The sequence below is a fragment of the Drosophila elegans genome, unplaced genomic scaffold (assembly GCF_018152505.1).
Source record: "Drosophila elegans isolate 14027-0461.03 unplaced genomic scaffold, ASM1815250v1 contig_520, whole genome shotgun sequence".
NCBI lineage: Eukaryota > Metazoa > Arthropoda > Insecta > Diptera > Drosophilidae > Drosophila > Drosophila elegans.
The window spans coordinates 181,580-198,765 of NW_024545903.1; the positions used below are offsets into that span (position 1 = coordinate 181,580).

Below are 17,186 nucleotides of genomic sequence, written 5' to 3' on the forward strand. Positions count from 1 at the left end.
GATAGCCCATTTGAACCCAACAGATAAGAAGAGACTCTCATATAAGAAATCACTCGCTCTGCAAAAATCTCATTGTGTTCTGACTTATGAATAAAATCGGTCAAGCCCACGACTAAAACGCGCTTAACGAAAATATTCAGCAGAATGACATGGCTGTTACTGTGGACTTTTATACTTCAATATGTATTAATAATAAATGCCACGAGGTAAGTTGAATTTAATCTTTTTTTTTTTGAGCTGATTTTTAAAAATGTATGCAAATTAACCATTGCAGTATCTTTTCCGTTGTGGGACCCGACACCATACGATCCAACACCAATTATGAGGTTTCCGTTACCCTGCATGAGTCTGATAGACCTTGTCAAATAAAGGTCAGCGTAGACGGACCCTGGGCCAAAACCTATCAGATCAGTATTCAGCCCTTGTCCACCTACTTGCTGTCCTTTGATCTCCCCAAACTACCAAGTGGTGATTACCAGCTTGTGGCTGAGGGAGTCGAGGGCATCGTGTTCAGGAAGTCCACCAAGCTCACCCTCTCCGAGGACAAGGCCTCGATCTACATCCAGACGGACAAGGCCACCTATAAGCCGGGCGACCTCCTACAGTTCAGAGTCCTCTTCCTGGACAGGGATACGAAGCCCGCCAGGATCGACAAGCCCATTACGATCGAGATCCACGACGGGGACAAGAACCGCATCAAGCTGTGGAAGGAGGTCAAGCCGACCAAAGGTGTTTTCTCCGGAGAGCTCCAACTGTCCGACCGCCCCGTGCTGGGAAACTGGACGATCGCAGTTGCAGTGCAGGGCGAGGGCAAGGAGACCAAGGTCATCAAGGTGGACAAGTACGTGCTGCCGAAATTCGGGGTCAGGATCAGGACTTCCGGGGACGTGGTGGCCGCCAATGGGCTTATCGAGGCTACCATTTTTGCCAAGTACTCCTTCGGCAAGCCGGTAAAGGGCACTGTTACCGTCTCGATCGAGGGCGGTTGGAGTGAGAGGACTGTCGCCATCGACGGGATGGTCAACGTGGAGCTCCCGTTTGACTCCACCGAGAAGTCGCCGCTGAAAGTTGTGGCCACCGTGACCGAGGAGCTCACGGACCTCAAGCAGAACAGCTCCGCCTATGTGACTCTTCATCAGAATCGCTACAAACTTCTGCCCGACGGTTGGCCGCAGAACTTTAGGCCAGGACAGAACCTTTTCTTCCGCGTTGCCGTCTCAAATGTGGACGGTTCGCGGGTCATGGACTCGAAGAGCAACGTTAGATTTCACTTTGATTGCTGTGGAGTTACAAGAAACACCGAGAATCCCATAGCTAAAAGTGTGGCCATCACGAGAATGGTATTCCCCGATACTCTGTGCGGAAAATGCCAGGTAACTGCCACATTTGGAGGAGCACCGGCCATAACCCAATCTATAACAAAGCTCGAAAAGTCACTTAGGATTGAGGTAAATGATAGGAAGTGAGTACTCTCAAAATTAACTCAACAAGTATACGCTTTTAACCGCGATTTATCTTTCTATACAGGCACAAAGAGGGACAGTTGGTTGAGGTGCAGGTTATATCCTCTGAATACCTACCGCACTTTATGTTTACGATTGTCGCTCGGGGAAGGATCGTCTTTAACAAGTACGTTCAAGTGGCTGGGGAAGTTCAAACCCAGAGCCTCACTTTCCGATCCAATTTCGATTTGGTGCCCCAAGCCACGCTTTTTGTGCACTACGTTGTGAACGGGGTAATGCGCTTCGACGAAAAAACCATCGAAATCGAGAAGGTCTTTGGAAATTCAGTGAGTTTACCCAAATGAAATCGGGGCTTAACTCGATGTAATTTTATTTATTTTAATTTCAGATTGAAATCGAAGTGCCTAAGAGTGCAGAGCCGGGCGATTTTGTGAATCTGGCAGTGAAAACCAATCCCTATTCCTTTGTAGGCCTCCTGGCAGTGGACCAGAGTGTCCTGTTTTTGAGCTCTGGTAACGACCTCAGCCACGAACACATACTCAACGATCTCGGCAAGTACGCGTCAACCAGCATGGTGACCCTAACCAATGCCAACATAAGCTCCAATCAAAACTGGGGTCCCTGTACCTCTGATAGTGGTGAGTCATGAAGATTTGTTTTGAAGATAGCTTTATCAATTGGAAACTGTTTTTATTTAGAATCATGCGGTGTTTTCAGTCGATCGCTTTTCAAGGCTAGTTCTTCGAATCAAGGTAAGCTATTTCACGGTTGCCCAGAAGGCTCAGTAATTAATATTAAATATTTACAGGAAGACCCCCAGCTCCTTCGCAGCCTGTGCAGAAGAGCAGTGCGCAAGGTTCACCTCCACCAATTCGTCAGGAGTTCCCTGAAACCTGGCTGTTTATGAACATAACTGAGTAAGTCTTCCGTAGTTTTCCAAAGGGATCATAAATCTAACGACAGTCACCCGCAGAGTGGGTCAAAACGGAGTTGCAATGGTGCATAAGAAGGTCCCCGATACCATTACCTCCTGGGTAGTAACTGGCTTTTCCCTGAACCCCGATTCGGGCATTGCCACGACCAAGGGTCAACCTAAACTCCGTGTGTTCCGGCCATTCTTCGTATCCATAAACCTGCCGTACTCCGTGAAGCGAGGCGAAGTTATTTCTGTTCCAGTGGTGGTGTTCAACTACTTGGGTAAACCTGTGGAGGCGACGGTTACAATGGACAACTCTGACGAGGAGTACGAATTCTCCGAAGTCGTCAACGAGAACGAGGCGAAGGAGGTGCTGGAGAGGCAGAGGACCAAACGACTCTGGATACCGGCCGACACCGGCAGGAGCCTCACGTTCATGATTCGCACCAAGAGGGTGGGACTGACCACACTGAAGATCACCGCGTCTTGTCCTGTTGCCCAGGACACCATTCACCAGAGGCTAAAGGTGGAGGCCAATGGCGTGACCAAGTACGTCAACAAAGCCATTTTAGTCAAAGTGAATCGGTTGCATCGCCGGAGTGTGGGACCCTTGGAGAAAACGCTGCAGGTGGAGCTTCCCACGGACATTGTGCCAGGCTCCGAGGTCATAGAGTTCGAAGTGGGTGGTGACCTTCAGGCACCCGTTATCGAGCACCTGGACAATCTGGTTAACTTGCCCAACGGCTGCGGTGAGCAGACAATGATCAACTTCGTGCCCAACATCCTCGTGCTGCGATACCTGCAGGTTACTCGTCGCAACGCCCCCAGCATCGAAGCGCAGGCCAGGAAGTATTTGGTCACTGGCTACCAGAGAGAGCTGACCTTCAGGAAAGGGGATGGCTCCTTCAGTGTCTTCCAATCCTCTGCAAGCAGCACTTGGCTGACCGCCTATGTGATCCGCTCCTTCCACATGGCTGCCAACTTTACCTACATCGAATATAATGTCGTGACATCTGGGCTAGACTTCCTTGCCTCCAAGCAACAAGGAAATGGCGAGTTTCCCGAAAATGGCGCCTTATACAGTGAGATTAAGAATCCCCTGGCCTTCACCTCCTACGTCCTGCTAACCTTCTTTGAGAACACTGTGAGTCTGCTGCTGTAGTTGTTCGAGCATATGATTTTGACATCCTTAAAATCCTTAAATTCTTTGCAGGAGCTAAGGGCAAAATACCAGCGTGTGATTGATAGGGGACTGCAATTTGTGGTCAACAGGGTGGACCACTCAGACGACCAGTTCTCAATGGCCATCGCCGCCCTGGTCCTGGCCATGGCCAGGCACCCCAAAGTCGAATCCGTTCTGGCCCGGCTGGAGAGCATGGCCCGGCGGAAGAACGACCTCAAGTGGTGGTCCAAAAGTGAACGCTCCGTTGCCAGCCACGACGTCGAGCTGACCTCCTATGTGCTGCTCGCCATGCTGGAGCACGGCGTGACGGACTCGCCCATGCCCATTGTCCAGTGGCTGGTTGCCCAGCGCAACAGCAACGGGGGCTTCGGCTCCACCCATGACACGGTCGTGGGCCTGCAGGCCCTGACCAATTTCGCACTGCAAGCCATAATGACCTCCGCAGATATGGACGTTGGCTACACCGTTTCGAAAAACGGAAGGCGGTCCATCGTCAAGGTCACACCCGACAAGGCGCTGAAAGTGCAGACCCACGAGCTCCCAAGTACTACCCGAGAGGTCCACGTCTCGGCCACGGGCAGTGGGGTCTCCTTGGTCCAACTCTCGTCCCGCCACAACGTGGAAACCGAGGAGGCAAGGCCCAGTTTCAAGCTGGCGACCACGGTTAAGAATTCGCCCAAAAACCGTCTCGAGCTCAAAATTTGCTTCGAATACACTCCCGTTGAGGCGAGTGACATGGGACAGCCCTCCAACATGGCAGTCATGGAGGTCCAACTGCCCTCCGGCTACATCGCCGATGACGAAGACCTGGCCAACACCAAGTCCGCCGCCGCAGTGAAGATCGCGGAGACGAAGAAGGACGACACCATGGTGGTCGTCTACTTCGACAGCCTGAGGCCTGGTGACCCCAAATGCGTGATGGTGACAGCAACTCGCGTTCACGCGGTGGCCATGCATAGGCCGTCCTACGTCGTCCTCTACGATTACTACGTCCTGGAGCGCCGGGCTACCCAGTTCTACTCGGTTAGCACCTCCCTATGCGAAATCTGCCAGGAAGCCGACTGCGGCAGTGGCTGCTGAGAGGTTCAATGAGGAATCAGACTTCAAATGATAATCAACTCTCTTTTTTAAAATAAATACAATTTTATATTAAATACAGGTCGATATGTTTTAAATAAACCTTTTTTTTTAAATATTTGGTAGCTATGCTTTTAACATAAAAGTTTTTAAATACTCAAAAAGTTGTACACTTCTATTATATTCTACCAAACCCGCAAATAGTGGGATTTTTGAAAATTGCTATGAGAAAATGGCTTGCTAAAAACCTAATATAAAACTTTCTTTAAAGCATAAACATTTATAAGCTCTTTTCAAAAGCCATTAAATAGCAAAAACCATTGCATTTCCAAGGAAGCATTTAAACATGTTCTATAATCCTAATTTTCACTCATAAAGTTTTTAAAATTCCTTTTGCTAAGACGGGAAGCTTTAACATTTTGCCAGCTTCAAATGCTAATGACCCACATAAGTCATTAACTTGGCCCCGATAAACGTTAAATAAACGTTGGAAAAAAGTTGCGAGAATTTCCGCATCAAAGCGAGAAGAAAATTCCGACTGTCAAGAAAAGAGGAAAAGCAGGAGGATAGAATGGTTAGCAGCGTCGTAAACTTTTCACAGGACATCATCATCATCATCATCAGCAGACACATGCCCCAACTTTTACTCCCTGGATTTTAGCGGGTGGAAAGCCTGTCAGTTGCTCATCAAATTGCGTGCCGCCTGCAGGAAATTAAATAATTTTGTGTAATGAAAAAAGGCCGAAAAAAGAGCGGCAGCATTAATGGTAATGCATTTTTTTCTTATCCACTGAGGGCAAAAACAAAAGCAAACACATAAAATGATTGTTGAGGGCGGGGGAGTATGTGTGTGTGCCACGCCCACCCGCCAAACGCACATAAAACACAAAATTATAGCATAAATTCTCAGTTTGTTGGCTGAATTTCATTGCAAATGTGCGCACATTTTCCAATTGAAATGCCAAACACGAAAAGCGAAAATTTCACAGCTCCCATTTGTTGTTCTTACCTGATGTACAATATATGTACATATCGTATGTACATATTAAGGTGGCAACTGCAGAAGCTGAATTTTCTGCCTCTGTCGCTTATTTGATTTATGTGCCACCATTTTGCACTTGTTCGTCGTTATTGTTATTGCAAATAAGCAGAGACACACGAATAAACAATGGAAGATCATCTTAAACGGTTTGAACTTATACACATTAAAGGTTAAGTCGAGTAAACATTTAGAAAGACATTTAAAAGGGTTAAAGTTTTAAAGAAATGTAAAATAATTTTAATGTATTGGCATAGTTTAACGGCATTGAAAGGAAAGTAGTCTTTTCTACGTTCTATATTTAATAAAAGTTTTTAATATATATTTTTGTAAAATACTTCATCTTTCGCCATATTTCTTTCTATATTTGTTGGATTTATAGTCCCTGAAACCGTTTCCATTAGAAATTCGCAGGTCAAATTAATTCTGACAGCCGACGCACCCAAACCATTTCACGCTTTTCCAGCATGCCACCCCCAAACCCCCCTCCCAGCCCAACTTACCAAGATCCACCGGGAGGGGGAAAACCCAACAAGCGCTGACCATTTGAAGGCAAAAACACGCAAAGAGAGTGGGTGACGGACACACACCTAAATTATGGCCCCAAATGATTTGAAAATAGCAGCTGTAATTTGTTTGCCAACACACAGACACGCACTCAGACCCACACGAAAGTCGACGGGGTCCACCACCCCCAGAATTTTCCTCCTCTCGGAAAAGCCCCCCACCTCCACAACTGTTCTGCTCCGTGACTCCACTGAAAAAGGCGCAACATATGCGAACATTTTTCCATGCACTCCGAGACCTTGGGGACTGCATTATGATGGTGGGTGGCTTTTGGGTGGGTGAAGCGACAATTAGACAAAAGCTGGGGACACACGCAGACATAGCTTCAATTTCATGTCATTGTCAGGCTTCAGAACAGGACACAAAAAATAAGCGAAAAAATGGAGCGGGTGCGGCTGCTTTTTATTATTATTTTGAAATTAAAATTCCCCACTCGAAAGGGAAGTCCTCTGGAGCGTTGCACATGTGCATTTGGGGTTTTGGCATCTCATCCTCCGCTTTGCACCATTCTCCATTTTTTAAGAGGGATACTCTAGGGTGGGATCGCAAATATGCACGTACACACCATTTTTTAATTGATTAAATATGAAACCAGCAAAAATGCACGACAAGGATGAAGATTGTCCTTGGGGTGCGAGCACAAGAGGAAAAAGAGAAGCTGTGGCCATGAATATTAAAGTCAAATGAATAATTTGAAAAATAAATCCAAAAACTTTAAAATATTTCAGAGTATTTATGAAACAAAGGAATGTTATATATGTATTTCAGTTTGTGGAAAAAATCTATAGTCTACAATATTTCAAATACCAAACTAATCGAAAAATAAATAAAAACATTTCTTTATCCACATCAAATTGCTATTCTGTGAAAATTGACAAGAACATTAAACAAATGTTCATGTTAAATAAATAATATATATGTACATCATGGCGAAAATCGAAAAATGTAGTTCCAGCTGTAAAAATGGCGTACATTTCGGTGCAACGAAAAAATGTTTACGCAAAATATATAAAAAGTTTGTTCAGCTGGAGTTGTGGCAGTGATTGAAGTGGGAACTAACGCCGCTGACTAACTGACTTACATCGCTCACTCAATCACCAACCCTTTTCGAATCCATTTTTTTACATTTTTCCCTCAATTTCTCCTCGACTTCCTGGTGGCTTGACAAATTTGCACTTAGCCTTGGTTTTGGCTCAGCACTTGTTGAGAATCGTGAGCTGCATTTATCTGCTATTGAATTTCAACCGAAAAAAGGGCCATAAAAAACATCCGAATATATAGCTTAAATTCGCTTTCCTCTTTTTTCCCTTCATGTGACTTGTGGGTGAACAAAGTTTGCGTCTCGCTAGTTTACACGAAAATGAATCGCATTAGTTAGGGTTGAGTGATTTGGAAATTGTGGTAGAGTCAAATGGCGCTAATTTCCTTTGCAACTTTATTTTCGTGGGCGAGCCTGTCTGCGGCTTAAAGTTTCGGCCCGACTTTGCACACTTTAATTGAACTTAATTAAGTTTACTTTGTAAGCTGCAAACAAGATCTACATTATCTACAATATATTTTTTTATATACTTATATTTCTAATAATAGTTAGCATGTTGAAATAAAAAAAATATTTAACCAAATAATTATGGCTTACATTCTGATAATTTCTAGCTTGACTTGGCTTACCCAACCACTTTTTTGTAATAACTGCCATATTAAAAATCAATAACTCTACTGGTTCTACAAACGATTAAATTTCTTCCCTTCAACAAAGTCTCTTAGCCAGCAATTTTATCTACTTTTAAATGTACATAATTCATTGAGAAAATAGCTAAATTGAAGCCTACGAGTTGGGAAACTTCGTTGAAAGAAGAAAACGTCGAGAATAAGAAACACCCTTTAAATAAACCTACAAATTTTGTGACTAAATCAAAGTATTTTCAACATCTAGGGTAAGGGAAAATCTTTCACGTAGTGCCGGCGAAGAGCTCCCCCAATTGACTGGCACAGTTCACATCATGAAATATTTAAGGCATCCAACTCCTCGAAACAGGAACTGAGAGCTCATCGCCCAATCGTGTGTAAAGTGACAACTTTATTCCCAAGCTTTTGGACCGAAAAAAGCTACGAAAATGTCAGCCTAGTCCGAAACTATTTTCGTGTGTCCATTCGAATATTTAAAGCGTTTGCGGCTTTCGGCCGCCCAAATAAAAAACAGAAAGACCCTCTAACCGTAGATATTCCGGGTTTATTGGTTAGTTGTGCTGGTTTTATTGCCAACAGTGTGTCCTGTTTATTCAAACAAGTCGAAAGTTTGGGCCCGGCTGCCTGGATGCCTGCGGTTGCCATTAAATCCTCAAAAATACCTCAATATATATGTAGGTTCGAAAACAAGGACCCACCTCCGGTTCTGCTGTCAATGCGCCTCATAAATTGTGTATAACATTCTGACCAGTTAATGGATTTAAATTTTCATGTGTGTTTGCCTTTGCTGAGGCGGCAAACTAACACACACATTTTTCCATCAGTGGTTTCTGCGGTTTTCCATCGCATTTTTGGTCCTAACAAATTTCACTTAGCTTGTGTGTCTTTTGGTTTTTCGGTCAACATTTCTTGGCCTAGTTTTTGATAAAGGAAAATGCCTTTTGTTTTGACACAAATGTAATAGAAATTTTCAGTCGTAAACCGCAGGAAAGGTATTTCGTTATTAAATAGTGTTTAACTCTCGAATATGTGGACTTTAAGTATTTATAGTGGTTAGAGGTTCAGTAGGCATTTGTGGCATTTGACATTTTTATTTATCTTGAGTGGCAGAGTCACTAAAGTGCAGCCGGAATTAGCAACCCAAATGGTAGCTCAAAAAGGTCATCTCTCGATCTAAATGCCAGCAATCAAAAACTAATCAATATGACTGAATAAACTCACTAGATCTGGCAGATACGATTTGAATAAATTCAGCCGCAAATCGATCGAAACGCAAGGTAAGCCGAAGGCCCCTTTAAATTCAAAAACCCCAATAGTTCAAAACATTTTGTGGGTAAATGCAAATTTATTGCAAGTAGTTGAGGAGGGAGAAAGAAGAATTTGCGCATTCGAATCCAAGTCCGAATCGAACTGTGAATACAAAAAGTCTATCCGCTGCATGTAGTAAAATATGCTAAAAGTAAATCCAAGTTGAATTAATGGACAGCAATCTTTGGATAAATCTTATGCATTTTCAAATGCACACAAGGGGGTGTGTGTGGGGCATTTGCATAACCGCAGAGCAAGCCAGTAAACCAGAAGGAACTCGACTCCGGCCACAATTTATGCAAATTCAATTGCAACAACTTTGGCAGTCGCCACTTTTTCTGGTCCTCTTTTTTCCTCTTTTTTTTTCCTGGCCATACATAAGGCGATGGTCAGGCCAATCGATGGACTGTAATCCTGATCCCCGAAGATAGCTTTGTCCGCAATGATAGCAGGAATTTGTGGCAGGTTTTTGTTTGATTTTCAGCCATTAAATTTAATGAATGAATACGAGCACATCTCTCGTATGACTTTTCCCTAGGAAAAAATAATGTCTGACAGCTTACACTGATTACAGTTCAATGCCAGTTGCCCAAGAGTTTAATCCACTTCCACTCACGCCTCAACAACCAATTGCCTTGAGTTTCGTGGCGGGGAAATCAGAGAATTCTCTACTCGCTGCAGACAACACAAATCAACACCTACACAAGCTGAATGAAATTCCCTGGAGGCGGAGGAGAGGAGATTGGAGCGGCGGTATTATGTCTCCATATGCGAAGTCTGGGGATAATAATCACAACTAATGCGACAACTGCCTTAGTTACTAAACTTTGATGTTGCTGCTGCTTTTCCATGTATACATAATGCCACTGCTGGGGATTGGATTTTAGCAAGAATGTAAAACAAACTGAATCTGCCTTAAGCTAATGAATAAAAGTAACTTTACTGAGCAAAACTGCCAGTGTAGGCGAAGGAATCTTATAAAAATGAAAGCAAAGTTAAAGAGAACAAATAATACTCATCAAACCATCCACTTAAAGAGCTTTAAACATAAACTTAAATAATTATTTAAAATAAACTTATTTATTATGAGTAATAGCTTTTTAAAAATTGTAAATAATTCAATGAAATGTAATTAAACTTCCTTTACTTTAATTCTTAATCTTATAATTTTTACTTTTCCCTGACAGTTATTTAATATAACATCGGAAATTAAAGATATTTCAACTACAGCCAACAATTAGAAGAGAAACTTTAATATGTTTTCCGCCCAACGACTCCTTTCGCCTTTCACTTGCCAAACTTGCGCATTTTCCCCGAACGCATCTGCTTCACTTTCGTTGACATTTTGAAGGCGCCTCATCGAGGACAACTTCATTGGCGCTCCTCCAGTCCCTGCAGTTTTTACTTGAGCTCCTTCTGGGCCAAATAGTTGGCAAGAGTCCGACAGACAGCGTCTTCCTGCCTTGCAATCTTACACATGATTGGCTTCTTGTGGGAGTGGAAAAGCGACGAGGACTTGAACTTCTTCCGCAACATGATTATTTCTTGTTTATTGTTATTTTACGCTACTTTGAGTCTCCCTACCAATCCGCTCTGTAAAGTGCAGACAAGTTCGGAGGAAATAGTTTTTAAACTTATTTCGCCCAACCCCGCCGCTTTTAGCCGTCATCGGTTGACGTTTTGCCTTATCAGTGAGTCAGTCAGCTTGGGTGGCGGACTTAAAGTTGCTTTCTGTGTCGGACTTTTTCGGCTACTGTTTCTACCTTATCTTCCCAGAGTCACAGACGCGTTTCATTTTCCCTCCGACATCATAAATCGATTAACCAACGTTGCTCTGGATCATTAACAGCGAGCAGGCTAAAGTTTCAAACATCGGAACGCGACCCATTAGACCCTTTTCAATGTCGGGCAGCCAAAGGCGCTAATTTGGCTACAGCAGCTCTCAGCCAGTTAGACAAAGGGAGGGGCTTGAAACGAAATTGTTATACACTGGGAAAAACATTCACTTTTTTTGACATTAACTAAAGGTTTTGATATAATTGACCAAGTATTTAAAAGCATTTATTTTGGAAACTAAGCATTTAAAACATTTTTCATGTCTTAAAGAATTTGAATTACAAATTTACGAATTTAATTCCCAAATCTAAATTAAATCTTTTTCATTAAAAAGTATTAAATATTTTGTTCTGTGCACCACTGCAATGGACAGCAGCCGGAGTAACAAACATTTTGACGCAGATGAAGGCAACGGATTCCCCGACTCCGTAAACATTTCACAGGAAGACATAGTCAGATAGCTAAAAGAGCAGCAGCTGTCATATCTGACATTCGGAGCTAATGCATTTGAATATCCACTCAGACAGTCAGTTTACTCCAGTCAGCCCCAAGTGATTCGGTAATAAATAGTTAAAGTTTCTGTTTTTGGCACAAAAGGCGTTGCTTTGTGGCTGATTTGGTTTCCAGTTTTCCGCCGCCGTTGATTTTGGGCTGGAAAAAGTCTCGCCTCGGGCGTTTGGTTGAATTTTCCCCGAGTTGTTGTTGGTAAAAACATTAATCTGTACATCATTAAGAGTAGTTCGGAAAAGGAGTTTGTCTTAGTTGGTCGGCTCAAGACGTTTTGATAGAGGCGTGTGAAGAAACGTTTTCGAGTGGGTTTCCCTGACTTTGGCTAATCACTGCCTAATGGAATTTTTTCTGAGGAGATATGTGAGCGACAGGACTGCTGAGAAATAGTGGCATAATGATTCGTTTTTATAAGCTTTGGCTTGAGCTTTAACTTTTTACAAGTAAAGGTAAATGTTAGTTTCACAAATATTATTAATTTAATATAAACTTATGCCCTCTTATATCGTCGAAAATCCATTCTGATTTGTAAATATATAGTCCCCTTATTTATTTCCTCCACTTTTAATTCATTCCAAGCGCCTGCATCACTTATCTGATTTACGACGAAGCCAAAACCAAATTGGCTTCATAACATGTCACAACAACTCAAATGCCACTCCCACACCCACACTCGAATTGAGTGAAAAATGCCAACTCGTAACTTAATTCATGCAAATCACATTAAGACCCATTCAAAACTCACTTGGGTATCAGTGCATTCGTAATATCGATATATCAGGCAGATAGCTTTGAAAATACATACCTGCAACGAGAGAAAGAAAACAAGAAAATGAGTTATGGGCTGCAGAGTCAAAATATTCGTTGTATACAAAACTAAGGCTAATTACCGTCATTTGCATACCATTAGGTGATAGCAATTTTATGATGGGATGCAAGTTTTTAATGATTTTCTAGAGAGGAATAAGAGGCGTATGAGTAATGCAGTTGAGTTAAAAGGCAGCGCAGCGTAAACTTTTAACAGACAAAAACCACATGCTCCACTCATAGATACAGATACTCTTATATATGTGGGTGGACCCCCAACTGCGAATTATTTGGACACATACGAAACGATAAACTTCACACACCGCATGTTACAACCTCATTTGCATCACAAAAGTTGGCCAAAAAACGGTGTTAGGGAGGCGGTGAAGGGGTCCAAACACTCCTCGAAAAGGGCGTGTTAATTATCCACTAATGTTGTCCGCTTTAAAGTCCAATCTTTGACATATTGTGTACTGCATAATGTTTGTATGTATCATTTTGTTCCCGCCCGCCTGGCCGATTGGCCTAAAAAATTAATGATGTGAGCTGGAAACTGTGCCTAATTGATTTATTTTCTGTGGCCTAATGGTACCCTCAACTGACACAAGGTTATGTTTGGGTTGTGAAATCGAAAGTAAATCAAAGCTGTATGTAATATGTTGTATAAAAGTTTGGCGCAAATTAAAATACTTTTAGAGAACTCTTTGCTCATCTTCTTGACCTTTCTTACCAATGTGAGCGCCTTTAAAATGCAAGTTAAAGTTCTCAACAGCTTGCCCTTACAAAATCCATTCAGGCCATTCAAAAAATGACTTTATCCGGAATCTTTCGCTTCCCACTACCCGAACAGACTTGGGGCAAAGTTTATGAGTTGCCTTTAAATTTTACAACTTAAATAGCGGCATTTAGCCCTCGCAGTGACCAGCATGTGTCCATCGACATCTTCGGATTCTTCGGTTTGGGAGCTCCGAGCAGATAATGACCCCCAAGTTCCACGGCGGTGATATAATCAGAGACACACGCCGGGAAACAGTGACTGAAACAACAACGAATGCCTCGAAGCGAGTTAACTTTTTCTCATTACACGTTGATGGGTTTCGCTTGATGGCGATGGCCAGGAACTCGACTCCTTCCCTTCTGCAGTCGTAATCTACGCTTATTTTCATTGCCAATTTTAGTTGCGCCCCGGGCGAAACTCGCACATTTCCGTTGACTTTTGTCTTCGACCCTCATTGGGGCGTTCCCCTTCCCCATGCCCGCTTCTCCGATTTTTTCCCACTGATGACACCAAATTCACACTTACTAAACGTATCCTCGGGACACAGTTTCCTGGCCCTGCCCTTCCCTTCTGCCTTTTAAGTGGTAGCTCTCTGATTACAGGGCCTCACCTTGCCACGCATCTGGTTAATCGCAATCTTGGAAAACTTTTCTGAACCGCAGGAGGAATTCAGTCAGCCAAGTCACATCCCACACATCCTCGTTGGAACTATCTTAATCTCTGGTTAGTCACATTTTAATGTTCTCGTTTTGCCCCCTTTACAGCAGCTTATTAGCAATTTTCCAAGCAATTAATTTTAGTTCAAAGCAAATTATAAAAATCGCCAGAGGAAAGTAACCAGTGAAGTGGAAGCTTTAATACAAATTTTCTAAGCATAAGAAATTTAAATGCTTACCACTTTCTAAATAATTAAAATAATAAAAAGCAGAATTATTAAGCAACAAAGATTGTTGTTGATTGCATTTTCGATAATACAACGTTATTGGTTAGATTCCATTAGAGAAGCATTGCATGATTGCAATGCAATGCGCGTCTGTTTGCATCCCTCATCATTTGCCGATAACCGAATCGATAGCTATATAAGTTCCCCTAAATAAGCATTAAAGCCAAACCAACTCATCGAAGTCATTGCCATGAACAGCTTTTGCACAAATGAGGGTTTCCCCCCCACCCCGATCGCAATTTCCGCAAAGGTTTCCCCCATTTCCCGCAAAAGCACTCCAACCACATCGTTCACTCAGCTTGACCTCATGCATTGCGTTCTGCAATTTTCGCTATGCCAAATGTGGCACTTTAAGTGGACAACAAGCAAACTACGAATTGTGGCGGCAACGAGCGATGTTGCAGCTAAGCCAGAAACAGCAACAGCAACAGCAATAGCAATAGCAATAGCAACAGCAACACCAAGTTGCAACTGAAACAATTGCAATTGGCAAAAGGTTCAACGCACAGCTGCATTGCGACCGAAATCCGAAAACGAAACAAAAGAAACACATTAGAAGGAGCCGGGAGCAAAGAGCCACAAACCGTCAGCGGGTTCATGGCCAATGGCAAATAGGAAAAAAGTGCAAAAGGCAGCCAACGAGGAAAAACAATTTTGCACGCCGAATGAACGAAAATTGCAGCTAGGCAGCGGCAATGCAGACAAGTAACGCAACCGAAGGAAACCGACTCGAAAAATCTATTATTGAAATCTATAAAGAACCAGCAGGGACCAGCAGCAGCAGAAGTAGGAGGTGGATCAGCAGGAGTAGCCATGCACTGAGCGAAAAGTGGCAGCCCTTCTTGAAAAATATATATTTTGATAGATGCAATCGATTGATTCTGCATTTTATTTTTACCTTCTATTATCGCAGTCTACTTATATATGAAAGTGTTCATAAAACATATATAGTGCTCACTTTCGAATCAATAAATTTATGACAATGAATTTTGATGCTTTTGTCTCACATATAATAATTAAAATGAGTGAAGAAAAATAGGTATAAAGCTATTTCATTTACTCCATTGCAATTAAAATACATTTTTTTGTATTATAAAAATTAAAAAAAATTGAAACATAAAACAATCTTTCTATCTTTAATATTATTGATTTTTATATTAATTTTTGTGCCAGTGCACGGGGGAGTTGGGGCAGGAGCCATTGACCATTGACCATCTCGGCTAGATTCGGTCGAAGGAAGGTTTGTTTAAGAGTTTTATATACATTTTTAATATGGCCAACAGGGGGCAGTACCCCCAACCTCCTTGCCTGCCTGCCCTGGCCAGGCTAACTAACTTGGCCCATAAGGGGTCGAAACCGGCAGATTGCGAAGCGATAACAGCAACAACAGCAACTATTAAGTAGCAAATGCTGTTTTTCGGGCGGAGGAGTGAGACTTCGAGGTGGCAGAGGTGAAGTTCTGGGCGTTGTCAGTTGACTGATGCATTGAGAACTGAAAGGAAACCGAGGAAGCACGCGCGTGGAAAATAGATTGAAATGCAAGTGGAGCGGGGTGGAAAGTGCAGGGAAATCACAGGAGTTTTGGTAGTGATTTTTGTTGGTGGCCAGCAGCAAATCTTTCAACTTGAAAATCTGATAAGGGCGGCAAAAGTTCCATTGAAGCGGCATAAAAAGCAAATGTAGAAACACAAAGCAAAACACATACACACACACACAAAAGAAAGGAGCGGGGAAAAGCGGAAAATTGCAGACCAGAAACCCTCAAAAAGAACTCAAGACAACTCCAAGCCAATCCATCCAGAGTTGAAGTCTTTTGGCCAGAAGAAAGAGTGAACAAGACTCGGAGAAAAAAGAAGAGAGGGAAATTGATGATGTGGATGAATGAACATTGAGCAAAGTGATTAAGATTACGTTAGAATGATAACACAGTCGAAAAGGTCAGAGCTCTCAAATGTAAATACAATATAAAGTGAAGTAAGCTGGCAAAAAGGGGGAATATGATAAGAAATTGCATTTAAAAAAGCGTAAATACAGGGAGACATAGCTCAGTGACTGGAGCAATCTTCAAAGAACTGGAGATAATGGAGATAAACTTAAATGCGAAACGGAAAACTCCTCAAAGCTCAAAGAGCTCCATTAATTTGATTTGCTCAACTTGGTTGTTTATTTACAAAACTCAAGCACCTTGAAACTCATGGATAATAACCAAATGAGTTTGGCTCAAAGCCAAACCTCCCATATAGCTTACAATCTGGCATTACCCTAAGCCTTACCAAGAAAAGAAAAGCGAGAAAACCTTGGCCATCATCAATTCTGCATAAAAAGTCAAGCCAAGTGAGTGAATTGAATGACTGACTGACACAACCGTCGGACTTGGCTTTGCCTTCTCCTTTTGCAGATTTTATGCACTTTTAGTTAACATAAACTCTGAGCTGCTGCCCGTGCATTCGCATTCATACATACACCCATCTACCCATATATATATGTATATATTTAACACTTGACTGCCCCGACTGACACCTAACAAGAGCCTTTCCCCTGGTCCCGGAGCCATTGTATCCGATACTGACAGGCAATCAACACAAATCGATCAAATCAGCAGCAGAAGGCAGCAGAAGGCCCGAAGTCGGGGCTGCAGTCTTTTGTGGCCACAGCCAATTTAGGAAGCGGGTTCGCGTTCGGGTACGGGTACGGGTACGGGTTCAAGATCCCAGACGCCGCGCGCTGAGTGACAAACAGACAGCCGGGGCAGAAATCCAAGACCAGGGGACACCAGTTGTCGGTGGACATTTTATACGGCCCTGCCAGAGCCCCAGAGCCCCAGATCAAATAAATCAGCGTAAATTGCATGTGAAATTAATGCAAAAGCGGCGATCGCCCGGCCGCTCTATAAAGTGCATTTAATGAACGGAAAGTCGTATCGAGTGGCTTTTAAATCAAGTCCGCAATGGCCCCAAGCTTGAATCATTCAACGATGGTGTGCTCTCAAATTAATGGAAGCCCCAAAAAAAAACATTATTATTTTAATTTGCATTTTTTTCGTTGAAGACGAAAAATAATTTATGTTTTAATAGCA

General features: G+C 42.7%; 2 protein-coding genes across 2 annotated transcripts in view; one reads left to right on the forward strand and one right to left on the reverse strand.

Annotated features, from left to right (window-relative positions):
* The window catches only part of LOC108143675 (protein flightless-1 homolog), a 93,734-nt gene that overhangs the window by 38,778 nt on the left and 37,770 nt on the right, over positions 1 to 17,186 (reverse strand). The gene's annotated exons all lie outside the window — the stretch shown is intronic.
* On the forward strand, positions 68 to 4,720 carry LOC108143674 (CD109 antigen-like). Its single transcript, XM_017268185.2, has 8 exons — positions 68 to 206; positions 275 to 1,462; positions 1,528 to 1,789; positions 1,852 to 2,101; positions 2,162 to 2,215; positions 2,272 to 2,380; positions 2,437 to 3,523; positions 3,593 to 4,720. Exons 1-8 carry the CDS (start codon positions 145 to 147, stop codon positions 4,640 to 4,642), a joined length of 4,062 nt encoding a protein of 1,353 aa, XP_017123674.1. The 5' UTR covers positions 68 to 144; the 3' UTR covers positions 4,643 to 4,720.